The following is a 22,431-nucleotide window of genomic DNA, read 5'->3' as shown; positions in this document are numbered from 1 at the left end:
AATCCTCTTTATGGCCGGCCATGCTAGGGGATGAGGCTCATCATGGGCTTCGTCCTCTCATAAAGTTTAAACGAGTTGAACTTATAAATGAACACAAGCGAGCATGTAAATGAACGTGAACGAATCATTTATGAGCTTAAAAGAATCGAATATTAAATTGTTCGGAGCTAGTCTCGTTTACTAAACAAGCTTGAAGTCTTTTGTTCGAGCTAGTTTGTCAAACAAATAAACTTTAACCGAAGTTATTCACGGGTACATTGGTTCATTGATATCCCTACAAATGTTATTTTATCGTAAAAAGCCAATTTACCGTACAAGCAACTATGATCCAACTCGGATGAGTTCTCATTCAAACATGGTCCGACCCGAATAGAACCAACCCGACTACCACCTGTTAGACTCTTACCAGACTCAATCCTATGAGCTGTAGTGCTAATCACTGCACCACCTCTCGAACCCCGTGCTAAGCTCTACAGCCCGTGCATACATTATGACTGCAGACTAACACGCGCATCGCACTCAATTTCTTTCATCATCAAAATTACCTGCCCACAATTTGACGAACATATAAGAACATTCAAACCAAATTACTCCGGCCATTTTAAACTTTTCCGACCGAAATCGATCAGAAATTTGTCGGATCTCCCTCAAATCTGGATTTGGGATTACTCACTCTTAGGTATTTTCTCTATCTTCTGCTGCAACTCAACATTTTTTCTTCATTTTTACATTGGCAAGCTCATAAAAATTTCCAGATTTGGGGGTTCAGTTGAGCCCAATAAATTCACCTTTGTTTGTAATTTTGCTAATTTTTCATTTGGGTTTATGTAATTAATTTATTTTTGTATGCAGAAAAAGGAGATGAAAGAGGGTACTGGAAACGGGGCTTTGATTTTGGATATTGAAGATTTTAAGGTATAAAGAAAAACCCAACACATAGTATTACTTAATTTTAGGGAGTTAATTTAATTTGAATGATAGCATTGCCAATTTGTCTTACACCCTTTTGATGTTAGATGTTGAAGAAGGAAGAAGGGTTTTGAGTTATAATTTATTGGATTTTTTTTTTTTAATGTAGGGGGATTTTTCATTTGATGCATTGTTTGGTAATTTGGTAAATGAGTTGCTACCCTCTTATAATGAAGAAGATGGCGAAGCGGCCGATGGTCATGGTAATTTTAGTGGTAATGATGCATTGTCAAATGGGAATTTTCGAAATACGGATGCGGCAAAAGGGGTCTCCAACTCCATGCCTTTGTTTCCTGAAGTTGATGCTCTCTTGTCACTCTTTAAGGATTCTTGCAAGGAGTTAATCAATCTCCGGCAGCAGGTGTTAATTTTATGCCTTGGTGTTCAATTAGTGATTGTGGAGTATGATATTTTTAAGTTATAATTGGAGCTTCTAGCTTATATATGCAATTTGACATGAAGGTTGATACAAGGCTTAGCAGTCTTAGAAAGGAGGTTTCCCAACAGGATGCTAAGCATCGAAAAACACTTGCCGAGGTTTGTATGCTAATGGTCTAATTGCATCATATTTTCGCATTGTTAATTTAATTCTGTTTGATTGGATTTATAATTTAGTATAGCTTAGTATTTTTCCCTTTTAAAGTAATAGAAATTATAATGGCATGAAATAATGCTATGCGTATTAAATGAGTGCTTATTACGTGTCATGAGAAACTATCAATTGAGACTATTATCAGCTTCTACCAATCCCACTAACTTTTTCTAGCATGATATGTATGAAGTGTGTTGTTTTTCCTAAATTTTTCTGATTTTGCTATTGTGAATAGCATACCGTGGAGCTTTGCATCTGAAAATGTTAGACTATTGATGTGCATGAGTTTGTGTTCATATTTCTCTTAATTATTGCTTTCAGCTGGAAAAAGGTGTAGATGGGCTATTTGATAGCTTTGCAAGGTTGGATTCTCGAATCTCAAGTGTTGGACAGACTGCAGCTAAAATTGGAGATCATCTGCAGGTGAATTGCCTTTTTTATTTGAAGCTTATGTAATAAGAATCAGCTGGAAGTGTATTTGAATTTGCTTCTAGACTTATCCTTTTGTCCATTTTGGATCCCCAATTTACTTTGTGCTGAAGTTGTGTGTGTATGTGTGCTGGTGTGTGTAAATTTCTTAATTAAAAATTTCCAAATATGTTTTGGTTAGTTGCCAATGTTAACCCTTGTAATACTTTTCTATTGCCAGAGTGCAGATGCTCAGCGAGAAACTGCTAGCCAAACGATAGATCTTATTAAGGTAATATTAGATGCTGGAATTTCTGGAATAGTTTGTCATTGCAGGCCTAATTTGTATTTGTTTTATAAAATTTACAGTATTTGATGGAGTTTAACAGCACCCCTGGAGATCTTATGGAACTTTCGCCTCTGTTTTCTGATGACAGTCGTGTTGCTGAGGCAGCTTCAATTGCACAGAAGCTACGTAAGATGTCACATTAACCCATAAAGTTGAGCTTATAAATTTATTTTCTTATAATTTATATTCTCTATTCATGTGTTGTTTAGTAATAAAACAGAGGATTGTCACATCTGTGCATTCTATTTCTCTATTCATGTTGAATCTTTAAACACCCATTCATATTTACAGGGCAATTTGCTGAAGAAGATATAGGAAGACAGGGGATAGGAGTACAGACGGCCACAGGAAATGCCACTGCCAGTAGAGGATTAGAAGTCGCTGTTGCTAATCTCCAGGAGTACTGCAATGGTTAGTTTGTTATTCTGCTTTAGGCATTCTGCTTTAGTAGTTTAATCACTAATGATATTCACAAAAGATTGAAGAAATCAGGTTTTATTAAATATATGTCATTGATTAATCATATAAAACACCACCTAGTCTTTTCTGAGAACTTGACAGCAGCAATTTTGAGTAATAACTTTCATATCTTTCTTGCTTATGAACCAAGAAGAGGTGTGGAGCTATTTTAAGACCGGGGAATCATTTGATATTGTTTTATAACTTTGAAATATATTTAGCATTGCAAACCTTTGTTGTATGGTTTCTAAATTTAACTGCCTCCGGATTTTCTGGACCTTGTTTGGGTCTTGGTTTCTTCTTATAAACTTTTAATTGTTTGTCTTTTTCTTAAGAATTGGAGAATAGATTGTTACAAAGATTTGATGCTGCATCACAGCGAAGGGAACTATCAACCATGGCAGAATGTGCTAAAATATTGTCCCAGGTAACATCTGCTTAATTGCCTTTCCAAAAAGTTTCATGTGGTTTACCTTGTTTACATGAAATAGTATGTCATCTATCATCACATAAATGCAAGTATATCATCTAGATGAGCGATTACTGTAGTAAGTTGATTATTTTTGACATAAAGTCATTTTTGTTTCTTATAAGATAATTTAGTACCTCGCTCCTAGGACATTAGATGGGCCAGTTCTAGTGTTTATATTTTTTTTGGTCATCTCCACATTGTTACAGCATTTTCCTTTTGCCATAATCTGTCAATTAATCTTCGCGCTTGATGGGTATCTAAAGATTGTGATTACTTGTATAGTTGCATGGCTTGGACTCATGATTCATGATAGTATAGACAACAAACAAATGCCTTCTTCATTGGCCTTATGCCAGCTGGGACCGAGATTTGAACTTATGTAGATATGATGATCTGATTAGTACATCTCGTAGAGGCTCCATTCGTCCAATTTTGGTCTTTGATTCAGGAGCTTCTATCAGCTTCAAGGGATGGATGTAGCTGAAAAGCCTTCTTGTTCTAGGTGTAGTTTATTCCCTACATTTTATTATAAAACCAAGGGAAATAGTAATGGTAGATTTTCCCTAGATAAAAATGCTAGTTATTACAAATTAATCCTGATCTTACTTTTTCTTTCCTGGGTTGCAAGCTGGTGCACTTTAGTCTGTAAAATTTGTTGATCAAACATATCTCTTTTTTAATACTTGTTTCATTTCATTTCTGGCTTTAGCCCAGCAGAAGAAGCCAACTACTATAGATAATGATGGTTTTAATTGTTAGTGTAAAATTCTATAGAGAGCTAGTTGACACGCCATAATATTTATTTGGATAGTTGTTTCTGCTAAGATTAATTTAGCTTGTTTAGGAACACACAGATTTTCCTGTTCCATGCTCCACCAGACCACCAGTCCTTGTGCACCTAGTGGACTATGTTCAGGCACCTCTCCTGGCCACTTTTCTTGATGAATTTCTCTTCAAGCTCTCTGAGATTGCTTAAAAACTCTGGGGCAGTGCCTCTCATTAATAATGTCCCTTGCTGCTGATCCTGAGACCTGATTACTAAAAAGTAGAAATGCTTTGGATTTAGAGCTGCAAGGAGCATAAACATATATCTGACCTGAACGGGGAGTAGTATGCTGCAATCTTTTTCAGCTAAAAGCAGCATACTGCAAAATGCTTTATAGAAACTAGAGGGAAATCATTTCTAAGGTGTCTTGAGGAAATTCACAGTTCATGCCTCTTGCTATTCTAGCTAAGGTCTTATTAAGTCTCCCGTAAAAAAAGTATGTACAAATAGGAAATTTCAGTGAGTTTCATAATTTGATTTTGCAAAAGGTGATTCTCTGGAAAATGACTACGTATGAATGGTGATAACCTTCCTTGGATTTCCATTTTAGAATGGACCCTTAAGAGTGTTGGGGGAATTCTTTACTCATGGTTCCATTTATAACCACCTTCAAGTATTGCCAATTTGTAATTTTTCCCTCTTTTGACTTTTATCCAGGCTTAAATTCCAAAGCGTGTGAAAGCTTTTTGCCTAGGTTAGTAGTTTGGGGATCCTCAAACCTCAATACTGGAGATAATTTGGAGGCTCAAAGACCACACAATACTTTATCCCCTCACGTGTACATTTCGTCTTTTTAATGATGAGACAAGGGAGCATTGTTTTTTGGGTTGTCATCTACGAATACTTTATTAGTTTCATTGGAATCCATTGGATGTATACTCATGGAGGTCATTGACACCATGTATGAAATTTGGAAGGCATAAGGGGCATTCAGTTGTGGCAATATGCCTCCTCCCACTCCCTATAATGTGGGATAAGATTGATAGGATTTGTGGTCACGATTCACTTGTCTTTCTTGGTTACTTTATGGGAGCAAGCGGTTTGAATTTTGAAATCTGGGTATTGCCTGACTAAAGAATTCCGGAATCCAAATTTCAAACAATTCATCATAAATGCTCATGAGGCATTATCCTTTGAAAGTTGTCTCTATATACCCTCTTGTGTTTGAGGGTTTTCGCTATACTTCGTTTTCATGATCTTGCTCCCCTATGCTCTCCCTCATTCTCTTCCACTTCTACTTTCACTTCCTCACCTCCTTTCATTTTCCTTTTTTATTTTTTTATTTGTTTTTTATTTTTTTATTTTTTTATTTTTTTTGTTTTTGTTTTTGTTTGTGTTTTTGTTTTTGTTTTTGTTTTTTTTTTTTTTTTATTTTTTTTGTTTTTTTTTTTATTTTTATTTTTTTATTTTAGCTTCTTTAAACTTAATTTTCACTTTTCTTGATCCATTTTTCTTGGACGACTTCTTATGACAATTCGTGTTAGCCAGCCCCGAATCATTTTGGGACTAAGGATTTACCGCTGTTGTTCTCTCTCTCTCGCTCTATGTGATTGGTCTCTTTACTTTGTATCTTTTCTTTTGCTATCAATCTGTTTATTATAAGAAAATATATATTTTTTGGTTCTTTAATTTATGAAGAAAAATTGATTCTAATAATTCAACATTTAAGCGGCTTGCAAATAATTATCCGACTTTTTTTGATTATCTTTTTAATAATCCAACCTTTTGCACATATCTACTCCCATTGATCCCAATTTACTGTTAACCGGAAGAATAGGTCATATTTAATTTTTTTTTTTTTTTTTTTTTCCATTTTTTTCTTTTTGACCATTGTCAACACCTTACAGCCACCACTAACACCGTTTGACCGCCATCACCTTTTGACCACCTCTATTCATTCTCCTCTTCCTCCCTTTCACAGTCCACACCCAACGCCTGAACCACCTTCAACACCACCGTTTCAAGTCTTTGTGTTGTGAAACGACCACCTAACCACACCGTGGAATAAAACGGCCCACACATGATTCGACCTTAACTGTCAATTTTCCTGGCGAGGGAGGAGAACTAGAGTAAGGATGTGGAGGGGTGGCGTTGGTGGAGCTGGGTTTTTGAGGGTGTGGGTAGGCTCCATTCTCACTCCTCGAAAACTCTACTGCAAATGAGCAAAGGGGAGCTATAGGGAAATGACATTGAAGGGTTTTGAAGATGCAGGTGAGGGTTAATCGCTGGTGGGGCTAGGCTTTCCAGTGTGAGGTTGGGTTTTTAAAGGTAGTGGGTAGGCTTTCTAGTGGGTGGGTAGGGTTTGGTGGGTTTGATCATGGTGGTTTCTTGGTGGAGGATGTGGAGAGAGGAAGATGTTGGTGGATGGGGAGGAGAGAGAGAACTTGCGAGTGGTGGGAGGGGGTGTAAAAAGAGCTTGCTGGCATTGGGGAGAGAGGTAGTCAGTGCTTGCCAGCAGTGGAAGGTAGGTTGTCTGGTCGGCAATGGAGGCTGGGGAGGTGGTGGGTAATTGTTGAAGGAGTATTAATTTCTAATAATAAGTATAAAATAAAATATATACTTCGACAAATTAGAAAGCGACACGTGGACAATTAACCTCCCATGGCAAGGTTATGGCCTATTGGGATTAATAGAAGTCAATAGGGGTAAAAGGTTGGATTTTTAAAAAAATTAATCAAAAGTTTGGATTATAATTAGTGTGTCACTTTAAGGCTGGATTGTTGAAATCAATTTTTCCTATTTCTGATTGATTTCTTTACTTTGTATCAATTTTTGCCGTGTGGATTTTGTGTGTTATACAATAAGGTGGACTTGTTTTATAATCGCTAATGTTTAATGCATTTTTCTGTTTTATACATATTTGGGCTTTTGGATTTCCCATTATCTCAGCATGCAACATACGTAGACAGCTTTTCAAATTTGAGTTCTATTGTTTCCTGAAAATTTGTTTTACCATGAAGAGCATCAGTGGTCTTTTCTGCATCTGATGGTATTTCGTGATGGTTAACAGCAGCAATGAACTGCAATTCACTCTTACTGTTCCAGGGAGGATGGGATGTAAGCAGCCCTAGTGTTGCTAGGCTGTAAAAGCTTTCTTTAATTTGTGGCATATTGACAAGTTTCAATTATACTAGTTCATATAGGGAACAAGTGTCAGGTATTTATGAGAATAAGTATCCTTCAAGAACTCTTTTTGCATTAGTTAGTATGTATTCTTGGTCGGTGATTATTCTTGTCCAACGCATGCAAGCCCTGTTTTGGTTTCTTTTTACCTTAGCCTTTTTTAATATCTGGGACTCTGGGTTTCCCCTGAAGGTGTTTTCTTCAAACCTTTAGCAGGGGTCATAGAGTTTAATATAATCAGTAGGGAGGGGTATGATTGTAATTGCACAAAAATCAGTTGGAAAGGTTGAGGAAAAGATGGAAAATAAACTTTGGAGGGAAAGAGGAATCAGGAAGTCTATAGAAAGAGGAGGGTAGGAAGATAATGGATTATGAAAAAAATTGAGAAGACTATTTTAGATTTGCTTAATTAGCTTTGGGAGAGCGTCAAGTTTCTGGAATACTTGACATTTATCTTCAATATATTGTTATTTCAGCTTTATGAATCAAAATATATTTCCATTTCCTTTAAATCTGCTCCACATATACTACTTCATAAACAGTTTACTTCTTGACATTTGTTCCTTCCTTTATATAGGCCAAGTCTTGAATCATTTGCCATTGTTTGGCTATTAGTCTTAGTCTCTGTGTTTCCATGACCCTCCATGTTTCTATAATCTCTCACCTCTTCTGCAATTGTGCTGCCATTTGGCCGTTTAGCTAAGCTCTTTCATTACTATCATTGGTCACTATCTCATATGTTACACTATCACAACTTAGGCTTTGTTCTCTTCACCTAAAATAAGGTGTTGTCTGAATTTTTTTTAATCTGGTCTGATGTGATATGAGTTTTTCTAGTCTGATCTGATTGTCTAATTTGACTAAACTTTAACCTTGGTGGCTTGGTAGTACGTTAATGTATAAGAAAGACATTATCAAGCGGGGTCTTGTAAGATTTGTGTTGATGTGTAGTTTTCAAATATCTAATTTTCACAATTTTGAAAAATACAGAATTAAAGGTCTATGTCTATGGCAATAAGCAAACGGAATTAAGAAAATATGAGCTGGTCTGATTTTAACAAGAATGAGAAATAATTAATAAGAATAAGGTGAAGAGAACAAAGCTTTGGGGAGATAGACTGCATTAGTGACCTATACTTTATGTTCTAAACTTTTTATTGTTGTTATAGAGAGGTTGCATTAATTCTGTCTTATTGCAGCTCGTTTGATGTTCAGTTTGATTTGCAATTGATTTTGATATTCAGTTTGTTGATGATTTGTCATTTTCCATATCATTGACTTTATCATTTTTTGAGCAGTTTAACCGGGGTAGCAGTGCCATGCAACACTATGTGGCTACACGCCCAATGTTTATTGATGTGGAGATCATGAGTGCAGACAGCAGATTGGTTCTGGGTGATCAAGGATCACAAGCCAATCCTAGTAATGTTGCTCGAGGACTTTCTTCACTATACAAGGAAATTGCAGGTTGGTTTCATTCCTGATGCACTTTAATGTAAATATCATATGTATAACGTGAGGAGAAAATAAAGAGGATTGGAAAAAAGAAACAGGAAGCTTTTTCTGATGTTCCAAGAAAAATTTTGGAAGCCTGATTTTTATCTAAGATATGGGCAAGTTTTTGTGCCCTCAATTTCTTCTAATTGAAAATCTGTGACAGATACTGTGAGAAAAGAATCTGCCACAATAATGGCTGTTTTTCCTTCACCAAATGAAGTTATGGCAATCCTTGTTCAGGTATCTATGCTTTCTTTTTTTTTTTTTTTTTTTTTTTAAATATGTAGGTAATTGTGTAGGAGCTAGGTCCTCAAATTCTCCTTTTCTGTTCTCTGATTCTCCTACTGTCATTATTTTGGAAATTCTGAAACTTATTAGTATTGTTTAACAGTCAGATATGTATGTGAGAACCACATGTGTTGTTAAGCCCCTTAAGCCCCTTTGTTGATTGTTCCTGTAACTTGTTGCAGAGAGTTTTGGAACAAAGAGTCACATCCCTTTTAGACAAGCTGTTGCGGAAGCCATCTCTTAACCATCCACCTCCGATGGAGGAGGGTGGACTCTTAGTGGTAACTTGTGATTCCAAATCCTAGACTCTTTTTATTGCTGTTTTGTAAAGGGTACTCAAGTATTCAACAGTCTTTTTCCACGTTTGGTGCAGTACCTCAGAATGTTAGCTGTGGCATATGAGAAAACACAAGAACTTGCTAGGGACCTTCGTGCAGTGGGCTGTGGAGACTTGGATGTTGAGGGTAATGCTCTTTGATCTTAGTTTTTTCTATTTTTTTTTTAGTTTTGTTTTTGTGTTTGTATTATTTTGCACGTTTTCTCGAGTTTGTGTTGTCATGGATAGTGGCTAGCTGAGGATCCTCATAGATGAAAAACTTTCCTATTTTCTATTACCAGTCTTTTCTAGTTCCTTACTACTCTCTGTCTAAAATTCTTCTATCTCGCTAAGCTCTGTGCCATAAATTTTTTTTGTTGTGCATGGGATTTGTGTGTGGTCATGTATATCCACCATATCTATTACATGGTATCATCTATAAGTAATGGCTGCTAATCAACAAGTTTCTTAGATTACAATACTCCTTGTAATGTTCATGTGTCACACATTAAAGTTCTTGGGCCTTGTAATTTTGTTAGAGGTTAAGGCGCTAGCAAATTTCGTCATTTTTCTATGACCCACTAAAGGGCTTAGTTGTTGAATCAAACCAAAGCTTTCACAGAGGCCTTGAAACCTTCTAAACATTCTGTAGTCTGTAGGTGACAGCTGATTGATCTTTGTCTGTATTCAGGTCTGACGGAATCTCTATTTTCTGCACATAAAGATGAATACCCAGAACATGAACGGGCCTCTCTTAAACAATTATACCAAGCAAAGGTTGGATCCTGTGCAACCTTTTTTTTCTTTGTATCTAGAATAATATTAGACTATACTCTTTTAGTTATGCTGTAATAATTGGTTTTGCGTGATGTATATTCTACCATATAGATGGAAGAATTGCGTGCGGAAAGTCTTGCCGAATTAGGTGGTGGAACTGGAAGTATTGGACGATCTAAAGGAGCCTCTATAGCATCTAACCACCAACAAATATCTGTTGCTGTGGTCACAGAATTTGTACGCTGGAATGAGGAAGCTGTATCCAGGTGTAATTTGTTTTCTTCGCAGGTAATACTTATTTTTAAGCGTTGTTGATTTCTCTGTTTCTTACCACAAATCGATGTAATTATCTGTGTATTCTTGAAGGCATATATGTGCAGACTTTGTTACTTTATGTTATGCCAGTATCCTCTGCATCCATTGTCTAGTTGAAATCTTAAACTTTCATGAATTGATGTATTATGGGCTATCTGATCTTGGAGTGGTAATATATTCTGGTTATGCTTTTTGCAAGAGATAATCCTAGGCCCGAGGTCCGTTTTACTTATGCTAGGAGGAGAGCCAAGAATAACAGTGCTACTGATGTGTGGAGCTGAGCTGGACAAAGTTAGTTATGCTGGAGGGCAGAAGAGTAATTCAGATTATAGTTTGTTATTTTGATTCCCTGTGTTAGCTGTAATAATTGAGTTTGTTAGGCTAATTTTGATTATAAATATGGTTAAGGGGTTTGGGGGGAAGTATCTAGAAAATATTGTTGAGTTGTTTGGGAGAGAGCCTTCCTCTCGAAAGAGGGCATTTGTGTTGTATTCTTTTCTGGAATTGCAATACAAAATATCTGGGTGGCTAATATCTTCTTTGATTGCTTGAATCATACTCTGTTTTCATACAAAATTCTAGCAAATTTGGTATCAGAGCAGTGACGATGGCTCGCCTTAATCATGGTCAGCGTTTGGACTTGCTGGAGCAGGAAATTGCAGGGCTGCCCTCGCGCGTTCGTGAAATTTCTACAGCCATGGCGGCTTTTGAATCGAAGATTGCTGTTGGTCAGGAGAAAATCCGATCGGAGGTGCGCGCCACCGTGACCAATGCACCGAATTCTGGGGAACCTCTCAGTTATCACTGGGAAAACCCATTCTCTTCGCAACCTCGTGGGGATCAAGGAGATGGAGGTTTTCAGGCGGGTCAATCTAATTGGAAGTTGAGGAAACTTGACTTACCAATTTTTGATGGTGTAAATCCTGATGGGTGGATTCTCGACGTTTTTTCCATTTCTACCGATTGACGGAGGAGGATCAGCTGGAGGCGGCGATCGTCGCTCTAGATGGCGATGCTCTGCTTTGGTACCAATGGGAGCACCGGAGGCACACCGTGTCAAGCTAGGACACCCTAAAGAAACTCCTCCTCCGCCACTTCAGATCCACCGCCACGGGGTCACTTCATGAGCAGTGGCTCGCACATCAGCAAACCGGCTCGGTGGCTGAGTATTGTCGCCGTTTCATCGAGTTGCTTGCTCCCATTGATGGAGTTCCAGAAGAGATTGCTAAAGGGCAATATATCAATGGACTTAAGGAGGAGATCCGAGTAGAAGTTCGGATCCAAAACCCACCCACGTTGGATCTAACTATGGATCTCTCCATGCGGATCGAAGAGAAATTGAAATTAAGCCCAAAACCCAGAGCCCAAAACCCGACCTCAAACACGTGGAGAACCCAATACCCATACACACGATCCAACCTAAACACATCACCCACCACGAACCAAAACACTAGCCTAAACACGAACCCACAACCCATCGCCACCATCCAACCCTATCCCAACCGCAACCCCACCTCAAGACCCACCGGAGAGTTGCGTCGGTTGACTGAGAAGGAGCTCCAGCATAAGCGGGAACAAGGGCTTTGTTTCCGCTGCGATGGCAAGTGGGATCTGAACCACCGCTGCCCACGCCGCGGCTTGAGTGTGCTATTGACAGTGGAGGACGACGACGGCGAGGACTCCGGTGAGTTCTCTATGGCCGAAACTCTTCTTGATGAGTCTATAACACCACCTCTTCTCTCGGAACCACCGCCGGAACACGTGTCACCTTGAGTTCGGTGATGGGGTTAACCAGCCCGAAAACCATGAGGTTGGCCGGAACTGTTAATGGTTGCTCCATGGTGGTGATGATTGACCCCGGAGCAACGCATAATTTCATATCCTCCACTGCCGCGACGCACTTGCAGATTAAACCGATTTATGCTAAGAATTTTGGGGTAACCTTGGGGACAGGGGAGTCTGTATAGGGGGAAGGAGAGTGTAAAGGTGTTGTGCTGGACCTCCAGGGGGTGACAATAGTGGAGGATTTTCTCGTGTTGCCTCTGGGAAACTCCGACATTATTTTGGGAATTCAGTGGGTGGAAAAATTAGGAAACACCACCACTAATTGGAAAACTCAAACTCTTAAGTTCCAGTTAGGTGGTAATACAGTAATCTTGAAGGGGGAACCTCAGCTTGGTAGAACGGGAATTTCACTAAAAGCCATGCTCAAGAATTTACAGAAAGAAGGGCGGGGGTTTTTACTTGAGTTCAATCGAATGGAACGTGTGGAGGATGATGTTGAACCTTCACTACCAACAGTGTTTCAGCCCTTGGTGAAGGAGTTCCAGCAAGTGTTCAATATGCCACAAGGGTTACCCCCGCAACGACAAATTGAACATGCTATTGTTCTCCGCAGTGGTGCTAACCCCATCAGCGTTAGACCCTACAGATACCCTCAATCACAGAATGATGAAATTGAAAAATTGGTGTCTGATATGCTGAGTGCTGGAATTATTCAATCTTCAACAAGTGCTTATTCGAGTCCTGTGCTTTTGGTGAGAAAAAAGGACGGTTCCTGGAGGTTCTGTGTTGATTACAGAGCTCTGAATAAGTTGACAATACCAGATAAATTTCCAATTCCTGTAATCGATGAATTACTTGATGAATTGGGTGGTGCGGCCATTTTTACAAAACTTGACCTGAAATCTGGTTATCACCAGATACGAGTTAAGGCAGAAGACGTGCATAAGACTGCTTTCCGCACGCATGATGGCCATTACGAGTTTTTGGTTATGCCCTTTGGGCTAACCAACGCTCCAGCTACGTTCCAGTCACTTATGAACGAAATATTCAGGCCGTTCCTTCGCAAATTTGTCCTCGTTTTCTTCGATGACATCTTAGTGTACAGCCCTTGTGAAGAATCCCACTTGGACCATCTTAGACAAGTGCTGGAAACCTTGGCCACACATCAACTGTATGCTAACTACAAGAAGTGTGAGATTGGCAAGACACGGGTGGCATATCTTGGGCATGTAATTTCTGCAGCAGGGGTTGAGGTGGATGCCACTAAAATTCAAGCTATGGTGGATTGGCCTCCTCCCTCGAATCTGAGAGAGCTTAGGGGTTTTCTTGGTCTCACGGGCTATTATCGGAAATTTATCCAAGGTTATGCCCTTATAGCTCGACCTCTCACTGACCAACTTTGCAAGGATAGTTTCGGGTGGACAGAAGAAGCTACTATAGCCTTCAACTCTCTCAAGAAAGCTATGGTCAACGCACCTATCCTTGCTGCCCCTGACTTTTCTCTCCCTTTTGTGTTAGAAACTGATGCATCAGGACACGGTTTGGGTGCTGTACTCCTTCAGGCTGACCATCCAATAGCTTATTTCAGCAAGATTATAGGTGTACGTAGCAGGAACAAGCCCATATATGAAAAAGAGTTGATGGCGATTGTCCTTGCCATGGAAAAGTGGAGGCATTACTTGCTTGGTCGCCACTTTGTGGTGAGGACTGACCAAAGGAGCCTCAAATTTCTTCTGGAACAAAGAGAAGTGGGTCAGGCATATCAGAAATGGGTTAGCAAACTCTTGGGTTACTCATTTGAAATTCACTATAAGCCGGGCCCTACAAATAAATTGGCAGATGCTTTGTCTCGTCAATTTTCACCAGAGGTGGAGTGCTTGACTTTGGTGACTTCGTGTGGCCTTCGTTGGGACTATGTGCAATCTTTTATTCAGAAAGACGCGGTCCAACAGAGATTAATCTCTCAAATTCAGGCTGGAGAGTCAGTTCCCAAATGGTTTTCTTTGGTTAATGGGGTCTTGAAATATAAAGGCAGGTTGGTCTTGTGAACTTACCAGCAAATTGCTTCGAGAGTACCATGATTCAGTAATTGGGGGACACGCGGGTGACTTAAAGACTTACCAGAGACTTGCTGGGGAATGGTTTTGGTTTGGTATGAGGAAGGATGTCCGGGTTTATGTGCAACATTGTCATGTGTGTCAGCAGAACAAAACCTCAACTCCCTTGGGTCTCCTTCAACCTTTGCCTATTCCGGAGAGAGTGTGGGAGGATATATCCATGGATTTCGTTGAAGGTCTTCCCAAGTCATTGGGGTGGGACTCCATACTAGTCGTGGTGGATAGGTTGACTAAGTACGGGCATTTTATTCCACTCAAGCACCCTTTCACTGCTCAGAGCGTAGCTGAATCCTTTGTCAAGGAGGTGGTCAGACTTCATGGCATTCCTAGCTCTATTGTCTCGGACAGGGACAAAGTTTTCTTGAGTATTTTTTGGAAGGAAATCTTTCGATTACAAGGCACTCAGCTCTTGCGCAGCACGGCTTATCACCCGCAGACAGACGGGCAAACTGAAGTGGTTAACAAGGGTGTGGAAGCCTATCTGAGGTGCTTTGTCAATGGCAAGCCCCACAGTTGGGCAAAGTGGCTTCCGTGGGCAGAATATTGGTACAACACGTCCTTTCACACCGCCACCATTTGCTCTCCTTTCAAGGCACTCTATGGACGTGATCCACCTCACTTGGTTAGGTTCTCTGCTGGGAGTACCTCTGTTTCTTCTGTTGAAGAGCAGCTACAAGAGAGAGATGCCATGCTTGATGAACTCAAGTACCACCTGGTACAAGCTCAAGTTTATATGAGATTTCATGAGAATAAGGGCAGAAGGGAGGGCTCTTTTCTTGTTGGGGACTTGGGCTATTTAAAGCTTCAGCCTTATAGACAGAAGTCCTTGGTGCGCAGGTCGAATGACAAGCTATCTCCGAGGTTTTATGGGCCATTTCCTGTGGTTCAGCGCATTGGGAGTATGGCTTACAAGTTACAGTTGCCTCCTCATGCCAAGATACATCCTGTCTTTCACATTTCTCAGTTGAAGAGGGCCCTTGGACCACATCAAACTCCATCCCAGCTTCCTGCTCACTTGTCAGCTGACATGATCTTAGAGGTAGAACCTGAGGCTGTGCTCGGGGTGAGAAATTCTCAGACTGCCATGGAAGTGCTTATACATTGGAAGGGCCTGCAAGAATTCGAAGCTACTTGGGAATTCTTTGATGAAGTTAATCTAAGGTTCCCTTCCTTCCACCTTGAGGACAAGGTGAATCTTTGGGTGGGAGGTATTGCAAGAGATAATCCTAGGCCTGAGGTCCGTTTTACTTATGCTAGGAGGAGAGCCAAGAATAACAGTGCTACTGATGTGTGGAGCTGAGCTGGACAAAGTTAGTTATGCTGGAGGGCAGAAGAGTAATTCAGATTATAGTTTGTTATTTTGATTCCCTGTGTTAGCTGTAATAATTGAGTTTGTTAGGCTAATTTTGATTATAAATATGGTTAAGGGGTTTGGGGGGAAGTATCTAGAAAATATTGTTGAGTTGTTTGGGAGAGAGCCTTCCTCTCGAAAGAGGGCATTTGTGTTGTATTCTTTTCTGGAATTGCAATACAAAATATCTGGGTGGCTAATATCTTCTTTGATTGCTTGAATCATACTCTGTTTTCATACAAAATTCTAGCACTTTTCCAAGTTTTGACAATATTTTTCCTTCAAGTGCAACAGAATTTCCTCACTGGTCTAACATATATGTGTATCATATTTAGTGTCATTATTAATGTAGAACAGAGGATGCCATACAATTATGTTGACTTAAGGTGGTTACTTGACTAGAGCACCGAGTACATTCCACTCTGGACTATCCCCGAAAGCAAGTATCCTCTAAGAGTCTAAGGTTCATGATTCACTATATCTGCTTTCCAGAGTGCCTTTGAAAGCTGAGAAATCAATATGGCGTATATGTGTATCGTGACTTCCGAAGTTACTCAAGACTTAGAGAATGCGTTTCCTGCTAGTTTTTTAATTAATTCAAGAACTTATGATCAAAGCCAGCATAGTTGGAAATGCTGTTATCTAATTCACTCATCACCCACGGAACCATGAACTAGTATGTATTGGTTTGTGGTATGGTACACTGATTCAGTACCTATTTGAACAAAGTTTGGTGTTATGTTACGTTCCTGTACCCATTCCATGTAGCAGAACATGCTACATTCTAGGAAGTGATTCAGATTATTGTTGAATCTGCTGCTATCTGCATTTGGTTTTTGAATTATGATTAATTAATTAGTCCTAGATAAAAAGTAGTAGTTGTTGAATTGTGTGGATTATTGTTGATGGTTTTTAAATGATTGTAACTTTTAATTATCTTTATACAGCCTTCTATCCTCGCAGCAAATGTAAGAGCTGTGTTCACCTGTCTTTTGGACCAAGTAAGTGGGTTCTTGTTTGCTATGTGGCATTTTCGTTGGTTACTAAAATATGATTACTTATTTTTCATGGGTACTTGTGATGCTCAGGTCAGTCAATACTTAACTGAAGGCCTTGAACGGGCTAGGGAAGGCTTGACAGAGGCTGCAGCTTTGCGGGAAAGATTTGTTCTGGGAACAAATATCAGTAGAAGAGTCGCCGCTGCCGCTGCTTCCGCTGTAATTATTTCATTCCTTGTCCACTGATCAGCCTTAATAATATAATAACAATCTAATGACAATAAGGAAAACATTGTACTTTTTATCTGCAACTGGTAGATCATGACGTCAACGCTGGAAAGAACATGTTTTGTTTTAGGTATCCCGATTCTTGACTTAATTGACTTCGATTGTTTTTGTATAGGCAGAGGCAGCTGCTGCTGCTGGTGAAAGCAGTTTCAGATCTTTCATGGTTGCTGTACAACGTTGTGCCAGTAGTGTGGCTTTAGTCCAGCAAGTATGTCAATTTAGGTTATACTGTTGCCTTGTTTCCTTATGAAGCGTTACTCAAGCACCATTTTTCTCTCCAGTATTTTGCCAATTCGATATCTCGGCTTTTACTTCCTGTTGATGGAGCACATGCTGCATCATGTGAAGAGATGGCCACAGCAATGTCTAAGGCAGAATCTGCAGCTCATAAAGGCCTACAACAATGCATTGACACTGTGATGGCTGAGGTCTGGTATCTGATTCTTGATTAGATTCCTACTTTCAACTTAGGGCACCTTGTTAGATTCAGCTGTATACTTGTTTTGTAGGTCAATATGGCTTAGTTTTCTGGTTTGCCAAATTTCAACTAGACTTTGATTTTAACGTGACTAATTTCATGTTTCTTTATCTGGTAGGATTATTAATTCATATCTTTCCCATGTGCAGGTGGAAAGATTGTTGTCAGCTGAGCAAAAAGTAACTGATTACCGTTCTCCTGAAGATGGGATTGTTCCTGATCATAGGCCTACTAGTGCATGTACTAGGTACTTCTTTCCTTATTTTTGGTTGTTTCTGTTGTTTTTGACCCGAACCAAGCTAAAGCATATCTATTACAAATCTACAACTGCATTTCAAGTTTTCCAACTGTTGATTGTCTCTTTTTTCTAGCTCTGGATAGAGTGGTGTTATTTCTTTGAGGTCTTGAAGAAGGACTTAACTTATGCTGTTTAAATTTAACGACTGAACTTTTTTTCTTTTTTTTTTTTTAAAAGAGAATCTTATATGCTAAGTTGGAAATTGAAGCTAATGCATTAGTGATGTTTTTTACGTCATTATTTCACTCCTGCAGAGTTGTTACATATCTGTCACGTGTCCTGGAATCTGCTTTCACCGCTTTAGAGGGTCTCAACAAGCAGGCGTTTCTTACGGAATTGGTACAATAACTTGTAACTATCTTTTTATGTTGAGGTACTATTGTGTGTTTCATAAGAATCCTGGAAAGAACTGGTTTTTATCATTTCTGATTCTTCTCCACCATGTGTAATGAACTGAAATTACTCACGCTAATAACAGTATGATAATGGAGAAAGCTCTGAAATTTGATTAAACATATTAATGGTTTCTTACAAAGGATAGTAGTAGGTTTAGCCTACAAAGCTCCAAATAGTGACTTTAGGTCACAACTCTCCTAAGAAATCACTCCAAATTTCTGCCTGCCTATTCTTTCCCTTCCCTCTCTATTTATACTAAGGGACTATTAACCTAGCAAACTCATATTACTAAAATTCCCATACTACCCCCCTTAGGTTGGTTTATTACACCATGTTCCATTTTTGGCATGTAGTTTGCGGATTTTCTCAATTTCATTGCCTGCCTTCGATCGAGTGCTATTGGTCTTTTGTGCTCAAGTGCGCATAGTGCATCATTTCATTTCATTTGTCTCTTTTCCGTGTTTCATATCACGTGTTGTGAATCTTATGATAGATAATTCGATAGATCTTCAATCATGAAAACCTTATAAGTTAAACCACTGTAATGAATGGTACGACCAATGGACTCTCAGGATCTTTTTTTTTCTTGGTCTCTTCCCTATAACCCTGTGGGGGGTTTGTTCTTTTTGCATAAAACGTGTGTCCTGCACAGTTGTACCAGAGGAACAATAAATTCTGCTTTGCATCTGTTGCGAAACCTTGTACCATTTTAATTTGTGTTTAACATTTTATAGTTGTGGTGTGTTATGTTAGGAAGGCATTATCCATATAATGCAGTTCATAGAATATGTTTTCATAAGCTGACAGTAAGACCTGTTACGCTTTGTTTGGATAGCAAAGAAGGAAGGAAAGGAAGGGGAGGGAAAAAGGAGGAAGGGAAGGGAAAAGAAAGGGAGGGGGAGGTGAGCTCCATTTTCCCTCCAAATCTCTCCAATTTTGGAGGGATTATGCTTATTAAAGAGAGAGGGAAAATGGATCCCTCCCTCTCCTTCCCCTTCCTTCCCCCAATTCTTTATCCAAACAAGAGAATTTGTCCCCCTTCCTTTCTTTTCTCTTCTTTTCATTTCTTTATATCTAAACAAAGTGTTAATGATATATGCAAGAACTTAACATCATAAAGAGGGATTATTTGGCGAAATTACTATAGTAAGTAAATTGTTAACAGAATTTTCAGTATGACCTGTTCGTTAAATTTGATGGTTGCTTTTTTTTTAGGGAAACCGCTTGCATAAGTTGCTTCTCAGTCACTGGCAAAAGTTCACTTTTAATCCCAGGTAAAATTTCTTGTATGGCATCTTATAGCCCCTTGTATTTTCTTCTGATTGAAAGCATTTTTCCTTCAGTAACTGATTTTTGCATAACATAATGCCAGTAAGCTTTGACCTAGATGACTCGTAATTTTGTTTTATCTTTCAAATAATAATGTAAAAGCTAAATTTTTACTATGGAACTTAGGAGTCACCGGCCGAGCCCTGACATATTTTTTTTCTTTTTTTTTTTTGTTTGGGGGGGGGGGGGGGGGGGGCGGGGGTGGGAGGAGGAGTAATATAAAACATAAATACTTAGCCATTATGCCACCACATTTTATATACATGATCCATGCAATATATTTTGTGTATTTAATAGCACAAAAAAAAAAAAAAAAAAAAATAATTAGGGGGGGTTGGGGTGGGGTTTATAAGTCTCAACTAAGATAATCAGATGTCTATTTATATTTTATGTACTGTCTTTGTTTCTTCTTTTTTTTTCCTTTATTTTTTATACGTTGTCTCCTTGCTTTTATACTATTCTGTTGTGTACTCCTTAAGTGGTAAAGGATGTCTTTGCTGTTAACTGAACAGTAACAATTTCTATAAACTAGACTTCAGATGCGTTTAAGGACAAGCAATACATTACATTGCCTCCTTGGCTCCTTCTATTACAAAACTGTACAATAGTCAGAAGCTGAACCAAACATGCATCTTTATTGCCAACAATTTTAAAAGGGCACCTCACTTAAATAGCTGAACCATAAACATGCATCCTCTTTGCCGACAACAAAATGAGCTTCTTACATAAACCAGCTGAACCATTAACTCGTGAAAACCTCCTATTTAAACTAATTTTCTTGAAAAAAACCCATCTTTCTGCAACATTAGCTCAAGGAAGAACCAGACAGTCCTTAAAACATATTAGTAATCTATAACAAAAGTTATCATCTAGTTCATGGCAAGGGGCCGGGCATCAGTTATGTTTCTTATGAATTACTAAGGCCAAGGTGTACTCTCTACTGTGCAGTATCTATAAAACAGGATGAGACGTTAAAAAAAAAGGAAATGTGTAGTAGGCGTGGACACTATTTAGAAAGTTCTTTTTTTTTTTTTTTGGAATAATTTTGTTAATGTGTGTTTGTTTTGGTTTTTTTTTTTTTTTTTTTTTGGGGGGGGGGGGGGGGTGGTTTAGCTGGAAGAAGAAAATTAGTAAGGAGGTTATATTGTTTATACATTTTAAGAATCCACAATACTTCTCTTGTGTTGACTTGTGAACCATTTCTGCTTCTGTACAGAAGAAAGAATTAACTGTTTTCTTCTTTTTATGCCTTGTTGTATACTTGTATGCGTCTCTTCTTTAACTGGATATTATAAATGCAACATGTCATTTGCATATAAAAAAAGAAGCGTAATTGTTGTTTTTATTGTTTTAGCTCAGAATGTTCTCCTTTTCTTGTTATCAATCTCATTGCTATTAGAGAAATTATGATAGTATATTAACATGCAATTCAGTAGTTTTCTAGTGCCTTTTTTTTTTTTTTTTTTTTAATAATTTTTTTATTTGTAATTTTCATTAACGTATGGTTTTACCTCCATTTATTTGTTTCTACTTTCCAGTGGGGGGTTACGGCTGAAGCGTGACATAACAGAGTATGGAGAATTTGTGCGCAGCTTCAATGCTCCTTCTGTCGATGAGCATTTTGAAGTATTAGGAATGTAAGATGCATGAGACTGAAACCATATAGTATACCATCTGACAATGTTCACAAATCACAGCTAACAATTTTTTTTTTTTGGTCTCCAGTTTGGCTAATGTCTTCATTGTTGCCCCTGAAAGTCTCTCTACTCTGTTTGAGGGGACCCCAAGTATCCGCAAAGATGCACAAAGGTACTAGAATTTCTATATTTTGTGTCATGATGTCCATGGTTGGAATTACGCTAGAATTTTGACCTTCTGTGTTTCATTCCTTACCAATGGCTCTTTAAATAATGAAAGAGTTGTTTATATATATATATTACCTAGTTGCACTTGCATTTGTTGCTTTAGTTTCTGAATCTTCTAGATGTCAAACTGCTCCAGGCAGCATGATATTATTTCGTATATGCCCATTACAGACCTACCGCAATCTGCAAATTTAATCCTAGAATGCCCCTTTACAATGAAAAAGAGAAGCTCACAGAGATATATTTTGTCTTTGTTTCTCTTATCTGAAGCTGTTTGTCAGCTATCTCCTAACTGTGCACATTTATTTCCGATTCAGATTTATCCAGCTTCGGGATGACTACAAGTCTGCAAAACTTGCGGCAAAACTCAGCTCATTGTGGCCAAGTCTTGGTTGAGGTTGCTAGTTCAAATTACTTCCCAAGAATGTCCATGAAGAAGCTGTGGTGATAACTTTTGCCAAATTCTTGAGCCACGTTGCTTTAATCTGGAATTCAATGCCCATCTGGTACCCAGCATAATCACTTCTTCGATCTGATAGCATCATGGAGTTGTATAAAAATTGGCAGTTCTTAATCCAGTCTATCTGCAGTTTCAATTCTAATTTTTTGGTTGTTATATGTATATTTCAGTAGAACTGGTTATGTCGTTTAGTGATTTTTTTTTGTTTCTTGTCTTGATCTTCTAGCACTAGACATTACTCTTCAGCTTGCGTGACAAAAGTTGGGTTTTCTTATTTTATTTTACCGAATTTTTTTCGAAGTAGAAGATGGTCGCACTTATGAAGAGAAATCTTGTAGATAGTCTATCGATGTAATTTGAATATGGTCAATTGTCCAGCATCAAAAATTGTAACCTTGGTCTGACCAGTGTTAATAGTGTGCATCAGAAATATTTTGCATGCCTTCTATGTGTATTCAGTTTTTGCAGAGCGAAGCTGCTTGTACCAAATCGAGCAAGGTTTCCAATTTGAACCTTAACAAGTGAAGGTGATCAGAGGTGGGAATCTTTTTAGCTTTCTCCCCTACTTCTAAGAGTTGTGGTCATGGTGTCCTATTTTGGCTGTTCACAGTTAATCGAAATTTGTAGACGTTCATCAGGCTCATATGCATCAAGTTACGCATCGGAATTTGTCTT

At 38.7% G+C, this 22,431-nt stretch overlaps 1 protein-coding gene across 1 annotated transcript; it reads left to right on the top strand.

Moving 5' to 3' along the window:
* The first annotated feature begins 505 nt into the window (after positions 1 to 505).
* On the top strand, positions 506 to 22,149 carry LOC145568947 (exocyst complex component SEC10b-like). The gene is made up of 25 exons (XM_081628325.1): positions 506 to 679; positions 853 to 915; positions 1,079 to 1,330; positions 1,432 to 1,506; positions 1,883 to 1,984; positions 2,211 to 2,261; positions 2,339 to 2,444; positions 2,610 to 2,729; positions 3,113 to 3,204; positions 8,497 to 8,665; positions 8,859 to 8,935; positions 9,166 to 9,264; positions 9,357 to 9,447; positions 9,991 to 10,076; positions 10,188 to 10,364; positions 16,592 to 16,645; positions 16,733 to 16,861; positions 17,046 to 17,138; positions 17,212 to 17,358; positions 17,558 to 17,655; positions 17,961 to 18,045; positions 19,318 to 19,376; positions 20,970 to 21,068; positions 21,157 to 21,240; positions 21,614 to 22,149. The coding sequence occupies exons 2-25, from the start codon at positions 862 to 864 to the stop codon at positions 21,690 to 21,692; spliced, it is 2,478 nt and encodes an 825-aa protein (XP_081484451.1). The 5' UTR covers positions 506 to 679; positions 853 to 861; the 3' UTR covers positions 21,693 to 22,149.
* The last annotated feature ends 282 nt before the right edge of the window (positions 22,150 to 22,431 follow it).

This window comes from Chenopodium album, chromosome 11 (assembly GCF_948465745.1).
Source record: "Chenopodium album chromosome 11, dcCheAlbu1.1, whole genome shotgun sequence".
Lineage (NCBI taxonomy): Eukaryota > Viridiplantae > Streptophyta > Magnoliopsida > Caryophyllales > Amaranthaceae > Chenopodium > Chenopodium album.
This window is presented reverse-complemented; position numbering and strand designations above follow the sequence as displayed.

Excerpts from the sequence above, each read along its gene's own strand:
- LOC145568947 (XM_081628325.1), top strand. The coding sequence starts at position 862 with ATGAAAGAGGGTACTGGAAACGGGGCTTTGATTTTGGATATTGAAGAT. Across the intron at positions 16,862-17,045 it reads CCGCTGCCGCTGCTTCCGCT|GCAGAGGCAGCTGCTGCTGC; the intron begins GTAATTATTTCA and ends GTTTTTGTATAG. Across the intron at positions 17,139-17,211 it reads GTGTGGCTTTAGTCCAGCAA|TATTTTGCCAATTCGATATC; the intron begins GTATGTCAATTT and ends TTTTCTCTCCAG.